Source organism: Rattus norvegicus, chromosome 8 (genome assembly GCF_036323735.1).
Source record: "Rattus norvegicus strain BN/NHsdMcwi chromosome 8, GRCr8, whole genome shotgun sequence".
Taxonomy (NCBI): Eukaryota; Metazoa; Chordata; class Mammalia; order Rodentia; family Muridae; genus Rattus; species Rattus norvegicus.
In genome coordinates this window covers 9801403-9815913 of record NC_086026.1, presented here as the reverse complement: position 1 = coordinate 9815913, position 14511 = coordinate 9801403, and the positions used below count along the sequence as shown (strand labels likewise).

The 14511-nt window shown below is 39.5% G+C and overlaps 1 protein-coding gene across 2 annotated transcripts; it reads right to left on the bottom strand.

The window, feature by feature from the left end:
* Positions 1-3384: 3384 nt before the first annotated feature.
* Positions 3385-13993, bottom strand: Msantd4 (Myb/SANT DNA binding domain containing 4 with coiled-coils). Of its 2 annotated transcripts, none has more exons than NM_001024357.1 (3): positions 13955-13993; positions 6132-6749; positions 3385-5538 (listed from the first exon to the last, which is right to left on the bottom strand). In NM_001024357.1, exons 2-3 carry the CDS (start codon positions 6591-6593, stop codon positions 4963-4965), a joined length of 1038 nt encoding a protein of 345 aa, NP_001019528.1. In that variant the 5' UTR covers positions 6594-6749; positions 13955-13993; the 3' UTR covers positions 3385-4962. The 2 variants fall into 2 exon arrangements, with proteins under 2 accessions (NP_001019528.1, XP_063122027.1); XM_063265957.1 differs by having other exon boundaries at positions 3403-5538; positions 13887-13962.
* Between the last annotated feature and the right edge of the window lie 518 nt (positions 13994-14511).

Below are 14511 nucleotides of genomic sequence, written 5' to 3'. Positions count from 1 at the left end.
GAAATATAAATAAATAAAATTATTAATAAATTTTAAAAATTTAGTAGCCCTCCTATATTCAAATGACAAATGGTCTGAAAAAGAAATCAGAAAAAACATGTTTCCCAATAGTTTTAAATAACATAAAATATCTTACAGTATCTATTACTAAACAATTAATACACTTGTAGGGTAAAAACTTCAAGTCATAGAAGAAATAAACTGAAGATATCAGAAGATAAAAAGATCTCCCATGTTCAAGAATTAGTAGAATTAATGCAGTAAAAATGTCTTTTCTACCAAAAATTATCTAGGATTCAATTCTGATTAAAATTCTACCACAATTCTTTACAGACTTTAAAAGGGCCACACTCAACCTCATATGGAAAAACAAAGACCCAGGATAGTTAAAAACATTCCTGAATGATAAAAGAACTGCTGGAGATATGATCATACTGGATTTTAAGTTTTACTATAAAGCTATAGTAATGAAAACAGCATGGCATTTGCACAAAAAAGAGGCGTATTGATCAATGAAATTAAACTGAAGATTCAGACATAAATCCACACACCTTATTTTTAAGAACAAAGCCAAAACATAAACTGGGAAAAAGACAGCATCTTCAACAAATGGTGCTACATGTCGGCTTGTAGATGATTCAAATAGATCCATACATATTATCCTGCACAAAACTCAACTCCAAATAGATCAAAACTGAAACTGATAGAGGAGAAAGTAAGAAAAAACCTTGAACTCATTGGCACAGAAAAAGATTTTCTGAACAGGACATAGTTTACGCAGGCACTAAGATCAACAATTAATAAATGGGACCTCATGAAACTGAGAAGTTTCTGCATGACAAGGGACAGCATCATTCCAAGAAAGCAGAATCTTCCCCAATCTACATCTAGTAGAAGGCTAAAGCTGAAATATATAGAAAAGAAATGGGGTACAGATCTAAACTCAGAATTTTCAATACAGGAAATGCACATAGTTGAGAAACAAGTAAAGAAATATCTAGGGTCCTTAGCCATCGGGGGATGCAAATCAAAACTATTGTGAGATTTCATCTTACATCTTTGTCAGGATGGCAGAAAAAAAGTGAAAGTTCATGTTGGCAAGAATGTGGAGTAAGAGGAACACCCTTGTTAGTGCAAACTCATCTAGCCACCATGGAAATCATTATGGCAGTTTCTCGAGAAGATAGGAAGTGATCTATGACAACTATACCACTCTTGGTAATATACTCAAAAGATATTCACCTTACCACAGAAACACCATATCCATTACTACTATAGTCATAATAATCCAAAATCGGAAACAACCTATGTCATGAACAGATAAATGAAAAGTAAAAATGTGGTTCATTACCCCAACATAACATTATTACTCAGATGTCAGAAGATGAAATTCACAGTTCAAAGGGTATAATCAGAAAAAAATCCTCAGTGAGATGATCCAGACCCGAAAAGACAAATATAACATGTATTTGCTAATATTTGGAAGCAAGCATTTAAGCCTTCTATAGGCATGCCATGATCTATCCAAATAACCACAGAGGTTATTTGTAGAGTAAGAGATTAGGTGGAGGAAAGGATTTCCTGAGGAAGTGGATAGAATATACAATTATGGAGCTGAGAGAGTTTGGAATAGAGGATTAAAAGAAGAGAGAGAGGGAAAAGGAAGGTTAGAGAGAAAAGAGGAGAGACAGCTAACACTAAGAACAATGTTAAGGGTCACACAGATAATACATATATATACATACATATATATCTATATATATCTATATATCTACATATATATATATATATATACATATATATATATATATAATCATCTAAATAAAATCACCAAGTAACAGGGTGAACAAAGCCCTAACTCCACCAAGTTAAATCTCTAGTGACAGGAATTTGGTACAGAAAATTGAGTTGTTGGCCAAAGGAGTCTCAAGGGAAACCCCAAACAATTCAGGTTATTGCCAAGGCTACTGATAGCGCTCTACAACCTGACAATAAGCCCTATTGCTGATAGTAACACCTACAACATATCTCTCTGAACATTGAGATATAGAGCTGGTGCCTCACAAGAGCTGTCACCTCTTTTGATTAGTGTTCACCGTACTGGAATGTACTCTGTACACTACCAGAGGAGAATGCTAGCCACCAATCCAGCTCCAAACAGTGTGATCTACAATGGTGACCTATTACATGATATGCTGGTGCAATTGAGACACAAGTAAGCAACCCCAATCTGATTGGTTTATAGGCCTAATCCATGGGATGGTACATACACCTGACAACACTCAGGTAGCCAAGGTCCTAAGTATAAGCAAGCCATGGGACTTACGGGAAATCTAGGTACTACTGTTCTGTAAAAGCAGTGATTCTCAACCTGTGGGTCATGATTCCATTGACAAATGTATCCCCAAATATATTTACAATTCATAACACTAGCAAAACTAGTTATGAAGCAACAAAAATAATTTTATGGTTGGGAGTTGCTATAACATAAGGAACTATATTAAAGGGTCACAATATTAGGGAGGTTTTGAACCACTGTGCTAAAGGAATATAGCAATAAAATGACTCCTACTGTCATTCTGCTGTACTCAGAGATCAGTGCCTTGCTCAGCCATCATCAGAGATGCTTCCCGAGCAGCAGTTGCAAACAAATAGAGACCCACAATGGACAATGTGCAGAGACTGAGACTTTGGAAAACTCAGTTGTAAATGGGATATCTCGGTCAAATCCCTCCCCTACATATGAACTCATTTGGCAGCAGGCCCAAATCAAGTGGGGCTTCAGTGTTGAGAGGGTCCAGAGACATCTGTAACTAAGAAGTTATCTCCAATTGATAACTGCTAGCAAAGAAAGAATTGGCCGTCCACAAGGAACTAGCAATGGGTATACTTACCACCCTGAAGGGCAGGGCCCATGTCCAATAGTGGATGGCAAACACCAAGTGAACTCAATGATACTATTGGACATGTTTTGTCTCATAGTGCTGTATTTTTTCCTCATTTGTTTATTATGGTTTCCAAATTTGTTTTTAAGGCTTCTGTATATGTGCACATATGTGTACCTCTACATGTGTATGTGTTTCTGATGTACACTCTTTTTCTTCTGCTTGTTTGTTTTTTAAAATTCCAGTTTGTCTTTTTATTGGCCTGTTCATTTTCTAGGAAGAGAAACAAATCAGATCAGTGGGGAGCATCAAGAGAAGGGGAAGGGGAAACCATGATCAAAATATATGGAATGAAAAACTTATTTTCAATTTAAGGGGGGAATAGATATAAATCATATGTCTGGTGTATAGTTCAAAGTTTAGCACATATGTTAGGTTTCCAAACCCACTTCTAGTAGGGTTTCCTCCCATGCTGAATAACATGTATCTTTGAATGATAAACTTTCAGACAGGAAAATTTATTTCTAAGGTAGAAGTATTTAATAGAATTATAAAAAAATAACACTATGCCAAAATCAGGATAAGTAATCATGGACATATTTTCCCTTTGCATACCTATATCCAATCATGGTTTCTAGCCATTCTTAAATTAACAAAGAACAAATACAGAATCAAGGTAGTGTATCAACATAAGTGTTGTATTAAAGCTATCAGCCCCAGGAAACAGAAAACACAAAGTGAATTCGTGCAACCATTTTGTAACTTCATTGTACATCAGAAAGTACTTTACTGTGATAACCCATCCTCAGGACACTGGGCAAATCATCTGGCAAAGTCAGCCCTTTGCTTTTAGAATTCCCAAGTTTAACTATCCTGAAGGGGTAAAGACAAAAACACACCATTATATAAAGTATAAGCTGTTTACTTTCTGCAGGATTTCTCTGAACTTCAGATTCTGGAGTAATAAAGATACCTTTTCACAGATTCCTATAGCTTTTAAGTTAAGCAAGATTTCCCCTAACCATAACAGTTGCTACTATCATTTCAACACCACTGTCACTAATGCAGAGGACATTTCAGCCATCTCTCAGTCTCTAGTGCCTATTTGTCACTGAAAAATCAATCAACAATTCATTGGGTTCCACATCATGGACTACTGTCACTGTTTTGGCACTGGTACCATTTTTATTAGCTTCTGACATTCTCTTACATAATATTTCAATACATTACTGAAATAGTAAGTTCTCTATTCAAACTATGAAACAGATTCAAAGAAGGGGGAACTAAGGCTTCCTAGTCATGTGCTGATTCTTGAAGGCCTTTCAAAGTGACTCATTTTAAACAATCTCAGATGGTCCCAGGTTTCTAGGTCTCAGTCTACTGATAGACAATACCATTCGAATAAAGGACCTACAATCTCTATCATTCCCTATATTCAATATACTACATAGTAATGTCTCACAGTTAAAATGGTTTAGGCCATTTAAGTATCTAACCACCTAAATATCTGAAGTTTTAATATCCTAAAACTGTAGAATATAGCTATAAAGATACACGGGCCAGAGTACAGTTTTTCAAACTTGGCACTAATAACATTTTGGACTGGGTAATTCTTTCCTGTGAAGACAACTATGCTAAACATAGTGTGTAGCAGAACCTGTAGCCTCTACTGTGGCTGGTAGCAGCTTACACCCATTTACTTTGACCACCAAAAAACATCTCACAATTCCAAATGTCTTCTGGGAGCCTAAACTCCACTAGAGAATCACTGGATAGAAACTTTACTGTACACATCATTGTAAACTTGGGGTGCACAAATAAGATAGGACTCTATGCACTATTCCTAATGTAGAAGTGTCTAGCAGATCCTCTGCTATTCTGTTTATGTTGGGCAGGGCATTTATATAATACACTACTGAAGCACACAGCTACGGAAGTATTCCTATTGTTTTCCTACTAAAAACACTGACATTAAACAGGGATAGTGTTGGGGTAGCTAACCCAGAACCACCTCTACATTAAATGATGGGGCAAGCTACAGTTCATAAACGTTTGCTAAGCAGAGTACCAAGGACAGTCAAGGTAAATGCCCTTCTTTCTGAATCCGCAGTCTCTCCTTCTCCACCTGCAAGCGCTCCTTTTCTATCTGCAGCTTCTCTGATTCAAACTTCAAAAACTGCAGCCGATCTTTCTCCAACTGCAGGCGCTCTCGCTCTAGTTTCAACTTCTCTGCTTCGATGTCCTGTGGCTGCAGCATGGACTTCTCCCCCTGGCCGAGTTCGTTCTCTAGGGCTGGTTTCTCGGTGCTGACCAGTTGCAGCCTCCACTTCTCTCTCTCGATCTGCAGCCTCTCCTTCTCCAGCTGCAGGCGCTCATGCTCCAGGTCCAGATGGCGCAGGCGCTCTTTCTCTATCTGCAGCCGCTCCTTTTCCACCTGCAGCCTTTCTGCCTCAATATCAAGACGGCGTTTTTCCAGCTCCAGCTTCTGTTTCTCTATGTTCATGAGCAGATGGGGCTCATCATAGGTGGGTCTGGACGGTGTGGAGTTGAGGGTGAAAAACTCATCAATGTGAGGGAAGTCAGGGAGCTCGTTTTCCCTCCTGGAATCGGGTATGACAGATGACAGCATCTCTTCCTCCTCCTCAATCTCAAACTGAAAGAAAAGAAAAAAATGCTAACTTAGTATATGCTTTTGTCATCGGTTTGCTCCATTATTGGCTTTTTAATATTATTTCGTTTCTTACTTATTTGTTTACATATATATGTAAGTGCAGAATGATGGCCACAGCACAAAGCAGGGTTTTTTTTTTTTGTTTGTTTGTTTACCGTGAGGCAAGCTTGAAGCTAGTAGACGGGCAGCTTCAGGTCTATTCTTCTAGGTCTGTCATAGCAGTGCTGGGGTTAGAGATACATGTCACAGCAGTCAACATTAACGGGAAGTTGCAGGGATGCCAGGCTTGTGCCACTTATACACTGAACCTTCTCCCCAGATCTATATTTCTTGATGGTTTTCTAGGCTGTTTGAACACACAAAACTACTTAACCTGAACTATTAAGATTATTTAAAGTACCCATGTACTTTACTAACATGTATCGCCAAGGTATTTGATTATATATATTTTAGCTGAGAGAACAGGCATTAAGGTCACCAGGAGAAAACAAAAAGATTGTTATCTATTGTCTGTGCGCTTCCTCGGCATGTCTGGATCACTAATAAGAGAGTATTCATCACAGATTAAGACTTACTTCGGGGCTCTGTGGATCCCTTTCTTCCTCTTCCACTTTGACCTCTGTTAAGGATCCTCCAGCATCCCGGAAATCTGCCACATTCTGCCAGTCAAAATTTGCATCATTTCGGAAGGCAATTTTTTCATCTATGTCTTCAGTGAGAGAATCATCTAGGTCAGATGTGGGCAGAGGAAACCCAGAGCCAACCAACTTCATGTTGGCCTTCATCCTCTTCCTCTTCATGAGTGCGCGCCAGTCCAGGTACCGTCTCTTTACCTCTGTGCCTGTTCTCTGCTCTCCTTCTCCGACAGCATTCACACACTGTGCGATCTCCTCCCAGGCCATTCGCTTCATTACGTTTATTGTTGTGTTGAGCTGCTTAGAAAAAATGACTTCCTTCCTCTTGGTAATTTCTTTCAAAAGGGTCTGAGTCTCCTGAACACTAAAATTGCTTTTCCTTTTCCTTTTCAATTGCTTCATTTTAAAAAATTCAGTGCAGGTTTTAATGGCAAAAAGAGCTGCGCAAATAATGTGAACAACGTGCTACAAAACAAAACGCAAGGACAATCTCTTTTTGTCTCTTAGTTCAAATCACTGAGGTTTCCAATCATATAATTCTGGAGGCCAGCTTGATACCTAAAGGAGAAAAGTGTAAAACAAAAATCAATCAACCTACAACTCACGACATATTGCAACCGGTAAACTGTATTACTAAAGAACAACGAGAACGAAAACCTGGCTAAACAAGCTTGAAATCACTGGCTAACCACCACGACTCAACTAAACTGTGAAATGTTCTTCTCCCTCAGTTTATCTGAACACAGTTCACAATTTGGGCTCATTTATGTGAAAATATTTCAGCATCAATTCACAACACAAAGAATATACCCTTTCTGGCTCTCTCCTCCAGCCAAGCAAGATGCCCAAAGGAAAGGCCAAGGGGAAGAAGGTGGCCCCGGCCACTGCCGTGGTCAAGAAACAAGAGGCTAAAAAGATGGTCAATCCTTTGTCTGAGAAAAGGCCTAAGAACTTTGGCACTGGGCAGGACATCCAGCCCAAAAGAGATCTCACACGCTTCTTCAAATGGTCCCGCTACATCAGGCTGCAGCGGCAAAGAGCCATCCTTTATAAGTGACTCAAAGTACCTCCTGCCATCAAACAGTTCACTCAGGCCCTGGACAGGCAAACAGCGACTCAGCTGCTTAAGCTTGCCCACAAGTACAGGCCAGAGACAAAGCAGGAGAAGAAGCAAAGGCTGCTGGCCCAAGCTGAGAAGAAAGCTGCTGACAAAGGGAACGTCCCAATTAAGAGACCACCTGTCCTCCAAGCAGGGGTCAATACAGTCACCACCTTGGTGGAGAACAAGAAGGCTCAGCTGGTGGTGACTGCCCCTGATGTAGACCCCATTGAGCTGGTGGTTTTCCTGACTGCCCTTTGTCGAAAGATGGGGGTGCCCTACTGCATCATCAAGGGAAAAGCCAGTCTGGGGCACCTGGTCCACAGGAAGACGTGCACCACTGTTGCCTTCACACAGGTTAACTCGGAAGACAAGGGTGCTCTGGCTAAGCTGGTGGGAGCTACTAGGACCAATTATAATGACAGATATGACGAGATCCGCCGCCACTGGGGCCTAAGTGTGTGGTTCGCATTGCCAAGCTGGAAAAGGCAAAGGCTAAAGAACTCACCACTAAACTGGGTTAAATGTACTCTTAAGTTTTCTGTACATTAATATAATTACAAAATTATCTTCCTTCAAAAAAATATACCCTTTCTGAAGCAAAAATAAAGCAAATGTACAAGGCTAAATTGAGTCAGGAAATAGGAAAGTTTACCAATGCTTGAGCCTACTCTTACAGTGTTACAAGTAAATGCTAATTCATTTTAAAAATTTAACAACAAAGCATTTTGCTGCCATTTATAACCTTTGTTCAGTATTCTTTTCTAGTTCCCAAGGTACTCTAATCAACTGTGAATATTTAATAACATCACCAAAAACAGAGCCATCATATCTTTTAGTTTCTGCCAATCCGTGAGGAACGTCTTCCAAAAAGCTACTTTAAAGAAGTGTTTCTCTTAAAGAAACAGAGGTCAGAGAGAACTGAATCTTCTCAAGGATAGAAATGAACTCGCAAAAAAATCCCTGTTAGATTCATAAGTATATTGAAAAAGAATGAAGTCTGCAAAACCAAGAGGACTGCAAGTAAGCTATCTGTAAAACACAGAACATTTCTAGAGGTATCTAATGATAACTAAAGCCCAGTGAATCAGAATGTACAATCAACGCCAAGCATGCCCATAGGACTTTTACAGTCAGATGTAAGCCTTTTGTGAATAAAATTTAAGAAAAACTATTTCTAAATTAGAACACTGTTGAAAGACAATATGTTCTGTTGTTATGAGCAGATTTTGGAGTCAGACCCTCTGAGCCAGAACATGAATGGGAGTATGGAGACTTAAGTCAGACTCAAGTAGGCAGGAAAAGTCCAAATTTCAGGCCTGAATACAAAGTGGGCCTTCTTTTCAAAGTAAAATTCAGTTCAGGGGCAGAGCAGCACCCTAGCATGTGCAAGGCCCAAAGCCCTGGGTTCTACTTTCAATATTGGGGTAGGGTGGGGTGGCGGTGTGGAGAAAGGGGGAAATTAAGGACACAAGGAGTGAGGGAATGAAAATGAATCCTAGATCAGCTCGCCTCAAGGTGGCCTAAATCTCTTAACCTCCCTATGTATGTATGATTTCACTTATTAAATGATAATATTGCTTAGCAGAGATATAGCAAAGAATACACAATTTACCTGCCCACAATAAACAATGCCTACTACTCATGTAAACCAGCTGGCCTTGAACTAGCTACATAGCTGAGGATGATTTTGACCTTTGGCTCCTCCTCTTCACTTCTGAGGCTTTGGGATTACAAGTCCAACTCAGAGCCTCATCTATTGTTCCCAAGTCCTCTAACAAGTGGACTACATTCCCAGCCATAGAGCACTCATAAACTAAGTAATATACTGAAACAAGTTGATTTATATGTCATTCAACTAAACTCACTATACTACTACTACTTAGTATGCTTGACAGTCTGATTCTTGAAGGAATAAACTGAAGGAGTCAACTTTTGACTGTTTCTTCTGCTGCCACCTGCCCCACCACTGAGGAAGTAGAAGAGAGTTCATCTGCTTCAAAGACAATTTCTCACTACATGGTATTATGTCTAACAAATAAGAGGTTTTTAAAAACAGTATAAAATTAAATGTTATCAGTATACCCGAAAGGGCAAAAAGAAAAGATAATTCAAGGAATAAGGACAATGCAATTCTGCATACATAAAGCTCTTATCTATAAGAACAAGGTGACTGAAGACAATATGGTCACAAAGTGGCTTATGGCTAAGTGAAGATCATGCCACATAACACAACACTTAAGCAGTTTGTCAAAATCCTGGGATGAAAAATGACTTTTCAGCAAACAGGCTTCACTACCCCACAGGCAGATTCTACCAACAGCTAAGTAAGTCATCAGAAACAGTTTAAAAAGCTAGATCCAGAAATCAGACAGCCTTTAAAAAAAAAAAGAGAAAGAACTGAAATGACATTAAACATGTACAATGCTCTAAGTGATTGTTCCCACATCACTTAGCAACATTTGGGGAGTTGCGGGTGGGGAGGCAGGGGGAACACTTAAAAAAAAAAACCACCTATTTTCTAAGGTAAAAGTAGAATCTGAAATACAAATATTCACTAACAGGGAACAGTAAGCCACATGCAATATTTGTTATATTTGTGTGTTGATACTTCTTAGAATACTATATTAACATAAATGCAGAGGTACAAAACTGCAAAAGGATGGGTAAAATCACTTGCTGCACAAATATGGCCTACATCTGATTCCTAAAACCCACATAATGGTAGAGAGAGCTGACTCCGACAACTTATCTTCTGACCCATGTGCAACATGGCCTACACTCTCATGCACACTAATTAATAAACAAAATTTTAAAAAATAAAGTGGAAAAGCAAATAGATGTGTTCCTGCATGCACATTCCAAGGCTCAATTGTGAGCATTTGACAACACAAAATGTGCTACTTTCTCCAAACTCAGCCGTTCTCCTCAGTTCCACTATTATCTCTAAGACTGATATAAAGCATTTTTACTTCAGTCACAAAAATTTTCTTAAGTCCACAGTACATATTACTTCACTAACAGGAGATTAAAATGATGTCAGAAATCCAGTTATGAAGGATTTTTTATTACACAAAACTACATTTTCTAAGTTTACAGTTCTTAGACTACATCTTTGTATACTGAAGTTCTACAGCAGTATTGTCTTATAGGAATACAAAGAGATCCACATGTGTTTTAAATTTTTCTAGTAGTTGCAGTAAAGTGAAAAACTAAGGTGTAATTTTAGCAAATTATATGTGTTCTGGCTGCTTTTGTGTCTCAACTTGACACCAGCTAGAATCATCAAAGAAAGGAGCCTCAGTTGAAAAAAGTCCCTCTATGAGATAAGGTATACGGTATTTTCTCAATTAGTAGTCAACTGGGGTGGGGGGCAGCATATTGTATGTGTCCCTGGGCTGGTGGTCCTGGTCCTGGGTTTTACAAGTAGTCAGGCTGAGCAAGCCATGAGAAGCAAGCCAGTAAGCAGCACCCCTCCATGGCCTCTGCATCAGCTCCTACTTCCAGATTCTGGCCCTGTTGAATTTCTGTCCCTGATTTGCTCCAGTGATGGACTTTAATATGGAGGCATAAACAGAATAAACTCTTTCCTCCCCAGCTTCCTTTTTGATCATGGTCTTTTATCACTGTAATAGAAACCCGAAGACAATATGTGAACCTATATATTAAATAATCCTTATAAATGTCATCAACACAAAAACTGTAATAAAATTAGTTGTTTACTACACTAAGTATTTAATGTATAGTTGTTATCATCACTACCATTATCATCATTATTTTGGGGAAGGTCTTTGTGTGTGTGTGTGTGTGTGTGTGTGTGTGTGTGTGTGTATCCATCCATCCATTCCAGGCTAGCCTAAGTACTGGGATAATAGGCATGAGCCACCAGGACCAGTTTACATAACTAAGATACAATAAGTTCACAACAAGTATCAGCTACCATTGTTGTCTTAGTTTGGACCTGCAAATAACTATTTCTTTACTGGATGATTAACCCTAATACATGAAAATTATTAGAAAGGAAACAAACTGTATTGAGTTTCCAAACTCAGAAATCTTTAATAGCATCCAAAAAAGATTTTGAGAAGGAAATAACAATTTTGGTCAGATACAACAAAAGACTCATGAGGGACAGATATCAAAGAGAAGCATGCCAGGAATTAAAGTAAGAAAACTGGATTAAGGCCTAATATCAGCCACTCTTTAATGATGGATTAGTAAAACCCTATACTTTACTGAGAAATCGTACCAAAAGAAAAAAAATGTAACTGTAGAAGGTCATAATTTTTTTCAATTCAAGGAACTTTCCTCCTAGAGGAATATAATATTACTGAAATATATATATAAGATCAGATCAAAGTATTTAATAAAATAATGATTACTGTTAACAAGATAATCTTGCATAGTATACACCTTCACATTTCGCTGCTTTCAAAATCCAAGATCAGTTTACTCACCGGACTGTTATAATGGTATTGCTAAATGGCAATAGCAGACTTTTTATCCAAACAAAATCTACAGTAATTCCTCAGTAGTTCTTGCCAACTGCATAGCCTTCCCTGCCCTTCCCAACAGTTCTTTTGTCTATATTTGGAGTTTACAAAGTGGTAACCCTTTGTTTTCAACTGAGCTATGCTGAACTAATGAAATGTCAGTTATAAAATACTGCATTTTTAACTTCAATGGACTTGATATTAGAACCTGTGATGTCAACTTATCCTTGGTTGTCAACTTGACTACAATTGGGATTACCTAAAACACCAAAAATGGAGGGTACATCTCTGAGTGATTTTTGCTTAATTTGATGTAGGAAAGTCTACTTGTAATCCAGATCTTTAAGTTAGGAAGAAACACCATTAATCTAGGTCATTTGAGCTGGGAAAATCCAACCTCTACTCTGGGCTACATCTTCTACTTGAACCCTATGTAGAGACATGGAAGGAAGTTATGCTCTTTGCCTGCTTGCTCTCACCTCAGTAGTTCATCCCTTTACTATCATTAGAGCCTACTTCTCTGGGATTGCAGTGTATGCTGATGATCAGCTAAGAAATCCAGCCTCATAAACTGAGCAACTAGACTCATGGACTTTCCATTCATAGCCAGCCACTGTTGAGTTAGCTAGACTGCAGCCTATAAGTCATTCCAATAAATAAAAGTAATATAAATATATAAATACATAAATATATATATTCATATAGATTCATTTTATATATGTATACATATGCGGATATACATATGGTCATATGTATATAAATACACACACACACACGCGCGCGCGCGTAAAGATTCTCTCTAGAAGTTCTGTTACTCTAGAGAACCCTTACTAATACACTAATACACAACCCATCTTGGATTTCTCATCAGTCTTGCTTTAATCCAGGGAAAGCCTTTACCTGAAGCCTTGGCAGTACTGAGAACATTTGATCATCAGTACAGCCAGAGGTAAAATTGTTAGCTGTGCTTACAAAAACAAAAACTAGCTGATTGTGAATGTGTTTGTCTTTCTGTACCATTCTTAGTACCTTGATGCTGTGTATGAGAGGTTTGGATTTCCTGTCATGGACTCCCAAATAAATTCTGCCATTTTTGATACCCAACACCTCCCCCTCCTTGTTGTTTTCATCCTGTTCTCACAGCAAGGAACTTGATAGTCACAGTCTCTTAATCTCCAACCCACAATGTCCAAAGCACAGACAGCAGTTGTTTTCCTGGACTTCCTGATAATTCAAAAAGAAGAATAACCTTTCAACTTGTGGAGGCCTTCATTCCAAAATTATTCTTTACTGTTCAGAAACAGAAATGTTGTGCAGTGCACTCACCATTGGTGGTTATCAATGATGCACTGTAAGTTATAACTGGGCATTTCCTCTGCTAACGATTAATTGAACTTTTTAGGTTTTGTCAAACATAGAACTAAGATATCTGAGAAAAACCTGGCAGTAAAATCTAGGTTAAAAGGAAAAAAAAAAAAAAAAAAAAAAAAGGAAAGCCAGAAAAAAGCCAGAAAGCCAAAACGAAAGACAGAAAGAAAAAGAAAGACAGGAAGACAGAAGAAAGACGGAGGGAGAGAGCGTAGGGGTGGAGAGGGGAGGGAGGGGGTATTAGATTCACTAAGCAAAGCATCCCAGATCTACAAACTTCCCTCCACCCCGTATCTCACTCTAATCTCATTTCAAGAGTGACTTCTCTTTCCCAAGTATTATTATAGGATAATTATTTTTCTTCCTCTAAAACTTAAGGTGGTAAACACAACTGAAGTTTGCTTAATGGTCTCCCGCTAAGAAGTACTACAATGAGAATTGCAGAAGAGGCCTCTAGGAATATGGGGATCCCACAGCCTGGAGTTTGCGGTGGGGGAGGGGTCAAGATGGTGCAGCGCCAAACTGGAGTCCAGGCAAATTGGAGGGTTATTATTCCTTTCCAAATGGTGACCAATAGCCCTACTAGGTTTCCCTCACTTCTGCAGAGGCCCAGGGCTTCTTTTCCTTCCTAGTCAGGGGACAACTATGAGTGGGACTTTTCTCCCCAGTCTCGGAATCCTGGACTCTGCAAAGCAAGACCAAAGCTCACAGAGATGATGCCCCACGGAGACCCACCCTGCCAGGTCTCCTCTGGTCTCTCGAGCTTCCCAGTCCCCGTGGCTCCGCTGCAACCCAACACTCACCTGCGACCCCAGGGCACCTCCGTCAGATCGCCCCTGAGGGTGCTGGAAAAGAGAAGCTTCATGGAGTCCCCGCCCACCAACTTCTGACTACCCCGATTGGCTGAGATGGCTGTTGCTCATGGGTTGCAACTAAACCATTTGTCCAGGGGGTGATTGCCACTCTGCCTGAGAGCCCGCCTCATGCCAGGCCTCACAATGGGAATAGAGTCCCAAACCTGTTCCGGGTTAGTGCCCTGGACACCGCCCCGCAGTGATTCGCCTCCCGTTCAGCGCTCACTCTTTACTACGTGGTCCTGTCAATCAAGCGTACTCTAACAAAGGATTGGTCTCTAAAGATAGGCTTGCCTCGTTGCTCCGCCCGATTAGGCCACTAGCGGCTCGTTCTCCAAACTCCGCTCCTGTCCTTGACCCTCGACAAAGCCAAGGAAAATGGAGACTCTTGGGTCCTCCTGTCATACTTACCTAGCTGCAGTCTTCGTGGACCTCAACCTCTGACATTGCTTTTGCAGTTTTAAAATCTAAGAATCGTCCTTTACTCTTAACCTCAAATGGAACAT

Coding starts and splice junctions, on each gene's coding strand:
- Msantd4 (NM_001024357.1), bottom strand. CDS start 6,593: ATGAAGCAATTGAAAAGGAAAAGGAAAAGCAATTTTAGTGTTCAGGAG. Junction 5,539..6,131: donor GGGATCCACAGAGCCCCGAA/GTAAGTCTTAAT, acceptor CTTTTCTTTCAG/TTTGAGATTGAGGAGGAGGA.